This window comes from Oncorhynchus kisutch, linkage group LG14 (assembly GCF_002021735.2).
Source record: "Oncorhynchus kisutch isolate 150728-3 linkage group LG14, Okis_V2, whole genome shotgun sequence".
NCBI lineage: Eukaryota > Metazoa > Chordata > Actinopteri > Salmoniformes > Salmonidae > Oncorhynchus > Oncorhynchus kisutch.
The window spans coordinates 2,771,685-2,777,684 of record NC_034187.2 but is presented as its reverse complement, the minus strand read 5'-3'; the positions used below and the strand labels follow the sequence as shown (position 1 = coordinate 2,777,684).

General features: G+C 51.5%; 1 protein-coding gene across 3 annotated transcripts in view; it reads left to right on the top strand.

Moving 5' to 3' along the window:
* Positions 1-3,225: 3,225 nt before the first annotated feature.
* The window catches only part of LOC109884295 (dynactin subunit 1), a 110,808-nt gene continuing 108,033 nt past the window's right edge, over positions 3,226-6,000 (top strand). For all 3 annotated transcript variants that reach the window (XM_031787635.1, XM_031787634.1, XM_031787633.1), the window contains exon 1: positions 3,226-3,783. In XM_031787635.1, the coding sequence (XP_031643495.1) occupies positions 3,745-3,783 (39 nt within the window). In that variant the 5' untranslated portion in view covers positions 3,226-3,744. The remainder of the gene's footprint in view (positions 3,784-6,000) is intronic.

The window sequence follows — 6,000 nt, the reverse complement described above, 5'->3', positions numbered from 1 at the left end:
CTCTTCAGACACCAATACATACCCCACAAGACATGCCACCAGGGGTCTCTTCAGACACCAATACATACCCCACAAGACATGCCACCAGGGGTCTCTTCAGACACCAATACATACCCCACAAGACATGCCACCAGGGGTCTCTTCAGACACCAATACATACCCCACAAGATATGCCACCAGGGGTCTCTTCAGACACCAATACATACCCCACAAGACATGCCACCAGGGGTCTCTTCAGACACCAATACATACCCCACAAGACATGCCACCAGGGGTCTCTTCAGACACTAATACATACCCCACAAGACATGCCACCAGGGGTCTCTTCAGACACCAATACATACCCCACAAGACATGCCACCAGGGGTCTCTTCAGACACCAATACATACCCCACAAGACATAGCACCAGGGGTCTCTTCAGACACCAATACATACCCCACAAGACATGCCACCAGGGGTCTCTTCAGACACCAATACATACCCCACAAGACATAGCACCAGGGGTCTCTTCAGACACCAATACATACCCCACAAGACATAGCACCAGGGATCTCTTCAGACACCAATACATACCCCACAAGACATAGCACCAGGGGTCTCTTCAGACATTAATACATATCCCACAAGACATAGCACCAGGGGTCTCTTCAGACACCAATACATACCCCACAAGACATAGCACCAGGGGTCTCTTCAGACACCAATACATACCCCACAAGACATAGCACCAGGGATCTCTTCAGACACCAATACATACCCCACAAGACATAGCACCAGGGGTCTCTTCAGACATTAATACATATCCCACAAGACATAGCACCAGGGGTCTCTTCAGACACCAATACATACCCCACAAGACATAGCACCAGGGATCTCTTCAGACACCAATACATACCCCACAAGACATAGCACCAGGGGTCTCTTCAGACATTAATACATATCCCACTAGACATGCCACCAGGGGTTTTCTTCAGACACCAATACATACCCCACAAGACATGTCAACAGGGGTCTCTTCAGACACCAATACATACCCCACAAGACATAGCACCAGGGATCTCTTCAGACACCAAGACATACCCCACAAGACATGCCACCAGGGGTCTCTTCAGACACTAATACATACCTCACAAGACATGCCACCAGGGGTCTCTTCAGACACCAATACATACGCCACAAGACATGCCACCAGGGGTCTCTTCAGACACTAATACATACCCCACAAGACATGCCATCAGGGGTCTCTTCAGACACCCAGACATACCCCACAAGACATGCCTTCAGGGGTCTCTTCAGACACTAATCTATACCCCACAAGACATGCCATCAGGGATCTCTTCAGACACCCAGACATACCCCACTAGACATGCCACCAGGGGTCTCTTCACAGTCCCCAAGTCCAAAACAAATTCACGGCAACTTGCGGTATTATACAGAGCCGTGATCACATGGAACTCCCTTCCATCTCCTATTACTCAGGCAAACAGCAAAATGACTCTTAAAGAAATCAATTAAACATCACATGGAACTGCTGAGACTGAGAGGGGACACAAATACACACACTCTTGCGAGCGCACGCACGCACACACACACTCACACACACACACACACTCTAGCGCACATTGTTTTTTCTAGCCACCGTGCTTCTACACCTGCATTGCTTGCTGTTTGGGGTTTTAGGCTGGGTTTCCGTACAGCACTTTGAGATATCAGCTGATGTAAGAAGGGCTATATAAATACATTTGATTTGATTTTGTAATAAATTGCAATTGCAGACAGAGATTCACATACAGATTTACCACAGTAGTCTATAGTAAAGATCTGTGTGGCGAAACAGGAGACAACACTCTTTATACTAGTTGGTGTAGACAACCTACCGTCAATCATACCTTAACATTGTTGCACTGGATTAGATACAAAGTATCTAAGATGAGAAAAACATGTCTAGACGTTGGTTTCTCAATCTACTATCTCGTCCTTGAGGCTGCGTGACTATCAGCAGTTGCAGACAATTCTCAGCCTGAGAACTAAAGCAGTACATCTCTATTTACCCAGGACTTTTCCATCATTGCACATTGCAAGCATAGAAAGATTATCACATATACACAGTGTTCATGGCATTGGTGTAACCCCCACACCCGACCCCCCAGGTCAATGTAACACAGTAGACATAGAAGATGTTTCATTCAGTTCTGTCAGCAGCCAGATCAGTTCTGTCTCCACCCAGATCAGTTCTGTCTCCACCCAGATAAGTTCTGTCTCCACCCAGATAAGTTCTGTCTCCACCCAGATCAGTTCTGTCAGCAGCCAGATCAGTTCTGTCTCCACCCAGATAAGTTCTGTCTCCACCCAGATCAGTTCTGTCTCCACCCAGATCAGTTCTGGGTGGAGGAAGAGTGCAGAGGAGGAGTGCTGATCTAGGATGAGCTCACGGACCTGTCCATTATAATCTAAAAGGCTGAACTGATCCTAAATCAGCGCTCCTACCCTGAGACACTACGAATACGGTGCCCAGAGCTGCAGACTATTTAAGAGTTAATGAATGTGGCAGCATGGTTTATTCATTAGCTCGATGGTGAGATGCTGCTATGATTAATTGATTAATCCCGCTTTTTGTTTGTCCTGGCCATGTATCATTATCTGCTGTGTGTCTACTGATATAACAGTTCTGCAAGTGTGACCTGTAGGTGGCTCTGAGAGGGGATCAATAGTCTCTACCTTTGTTGAAGGAAAAACAAAGCTACTGGGAACCTCTGAGAGGGGCTCAATAGTCTCTACCGTTGTTGAAGGAAAAATAAAGCTACCGTGGAGGGGCCCAATAGTCTCTACCGTTGTTGAAGGAAAAATAAAGCTACCGTGGAGGGGCCCAATAGTCTCTACCGTTGTTGAAGGAAAAATAAAGCTACCGTGGAGGGGCCCAATAGTCTCTACTGTTGTTGAAGGAAAAATAAAGCTACCGTGGAGGGGCCCAATAGTCTCTACCGTTGTTGAAGGTCAAATTAAACAGTTTTGTCCTCTAGCTCTTCCCCGTGCTCTGGAATGCAGCTCTGTGTTGTTGGAGTGTTTTCCTCTCCTATATGTCTGATGGATCAATTTTGAATAGGCTTTGTTTGTGTCATGGATGATAAACCTGGCTGCCTTTAAGACCCAGTAGCTCCCTGGGCCTAGCAATCCACCCTCCCTGCCTGCCTCCTGCAGAGAACAAGCTAGAGCATACACTAGCGCAGTGCTACCTCTCTCTGCTCTCAGCTGATGCACTCACAGCACAGACAGCAGACCAACCCTGCCTGCAGTTTCTTTCTCTGCTCTGTTTTTCCTTCTCTCCATTCATCCTCCTCTCCTCCGGGGCCCGGCGTCTAATCTGAAGTCTGCAGTCGGAGGCTGAGGCTGTTTCCTGTCAGTGCAGAGCGCCGTCTGTGAGCCCAGACAGCGAGCCAGGATATACATCTCTCTCTCCCTCCTCTCTCCTGACCAGACAGGGAGGAAATCAGCAGGACCAACAAGGAGTAGGGAAGTTGTTCCTGGGCTGTGGCTGTGTGGACTAGAGGGGGTATTAGTACGAGGCCTATAGAAGAGGGGCGACCTAGAGGATTATCGAGAGAGAGACTCTCTAGAAGCATCACTGAACCCCCCCTCCACACCGGCAATACCTCCCCCCCACACCGACGACGTCACCTTCTCCTCCTCATTGTTATAAGAGCAGACAGGCCAGCGTGGAGCCTGGCAAAGACTGGAGAATCAGCATGTCGTCTCAGACTACTAGGAGGAATGTATACACCCGGGTGAGTGTCTGGGAGGGGGCTGCCTATATAGAGGAGTGGGTTAGTGTCTGGTAGGGGGCTGCCTATATAGAGGAGTGGGTTAGTGTCTGGTAGGGGGCTGCCTGTGTAGAGGAGTGGGTTAGTGTCTGGTAGGGGGCTGCCTATGGATAGGAGTGGGTTAGTGTCTGGTAGGGGGCTGCCTATATAGAGGAGTGGGTTAGTGTCTGGGAGGGGGCTGCCTATATAGAGGAGTGGGTTAGTGTCTGGGAGGGGGCTGCCTGTATAGAGGAGTGGGTTAGTGTCTGGTAGGGGGCTGCCTATATAGAGGAGTGGGTTAGTGTCTGGTAGGGGGCTGCCTGTATAGAGGAGTGGGTTAGTGTCTGGTAGGGGGCTGCCTGTGTAGAGGAGTGGGTTAGTGTCTTGTAGGGGGCTGCCTATATAGAGGAGTGGGTTAGTGTCTGGGAGGGGGCTGCCTATATAGAGGAGTGGGTTAGTGTCTGGTAGGGGGCTGCCTGTATAGAGGAGTGGGTTAGTGTCTGGTAGGGGGCTGCCTATGGATAGGAGTGGGTGAGTGTCTGGTAGGGGGCTGCCTGTGTAGAGGAGTGGGTTAGTGTCTGGTAGGGGGCTGCCTGTATAGAGGAGTGGGTTAGTGTCTGGTAGGGGGCTGCCTGTACAGAGGAGTGGGTTAGTGTCTGGTAGGGGGCTGCCTATATAGAGGAGTGGGTTAGTGTCTGGTAGGGGGCTGCCTGTGTAGAGGAGTGGGTTAGTGTCTGGTAGGGGGCTGCCTGTGTAGAGGAGTGGGTTAGTGTCTGGTAGGGGGCTGCCTGTGTAGAGGAGTGGGTTAGTGTCTGGGAGGGGGCTGCCTGTATAGAGGAGTGGTTTAGTGTCTGGTAGGGGGCTGCCTATATAGAGGAGTGGGTTAGTGTCTGGTAGGGGGCTGCCTGTGTAGAGGAGTGGGTTAGTGTCTTGTAGGGGGCTGCCTATATAGAGGAGTGGGTTAGTGTCTGGGAGGGGGCTGCCTATATAGAGGAGTGGGTTAGTGTCTGGTAGGGGGCTGCCTGTATAGAGGAGTGGGTTAGTGTCTGGTAGGGGGCTGCCTATGGATAGGAGTGGGTGAGTGTCTGGTAGGGGGCTGCCTGTGTAGAGGAGTGGGTTAGTGTCTGGTAGGGCGCTGCCTGTATAGAGGAGTGGGTTAGTGTCTGGTAGGGGGCTGCCTGTACAGAGGAGTGGGTTAGTGTCTGGTAGGGGGCTGCCTATATAGAGGAGTGGGTTAGTGTCTGGTAGGGGGCTGCCTGTGTAGAGGAGTGGGTTAGTGTCTGGTAGGGGGCTGCCTGTGTAGAGGAGTGGGTTAGTGTCTGGTAGGGGGCTGCCTGTGTAGAGGAGTGGGTGAGTGTCTGGTAAGGGGCTGCCTGTATAGAGGAGTGGGTTAGTGTCTGGTAGGGGGCTGCCTATATAGAGGAGTGGGTTAGTGTCTGGTAGGGGGCTGCCTGTGGATAGGAGTGGGTGAGTGTCTGGTAGGGGGCTGCCTATGGATAGGAGTGGGTGAGTGTCTGGTAGGGGGCTGCCTGTATAGAGGAGTGGGTTAGTGTCTGGTAGGGGGCTGCCTGTACAGAAGAGTGGGTTAGTGTCTGGTAGGTGGCTGCCTATATAGAGGAGTGGGTTAGTGTCTGGTAGGGGGCTGCCTGTGGATAGGAGTGGGTTAGTGTCTGGTAGGGGGCTGCCTGTGGATAGGAGTGGGTGAGTGTCTGGTAGGGGGCTGCCTGTATAGAGGAGTGGGTTAGTGTCTGGTAGGGGGCTGCCTGTACAGAAGAGTGGGTTAGTGTCTGGTAGGTGGCTGCCTATATAGAGGAGTGGGTTAGTGTCTGGTAGGGGGCTGCCTGTGGATAGGAGTGGGTTAGTGTCTGGTAGGGGGCTGCCTGTATAGAGGAGTGGGTTAGTGTCTGGTAGGGGGCTGCCTGTGGATAGGAGTGGGTTAGTGTCTGGTAGGGGGCTGCCTGTGTAGAGGAGTGGGTTAGTGTCTGGTAGGGGGCTGCCTGTATAGAGGAGTGGGTTAGTGTCTGGTAGGGGGCTGCCTGTGTAGAGGAGTGGGTTAGTGTCTGGTAGGGGGCTGCCTGTATAGAGGAGTGGGTTAGTGTCTGGTAGGGGGCTGCCTGTGTAGAGGAGTGGGTTAGTGTCTGGGAGGGGGCTGCCTATGGATAGGAGTGGGTTAGTGTCTGGTAGGGGGCTGCCTGTATAGAG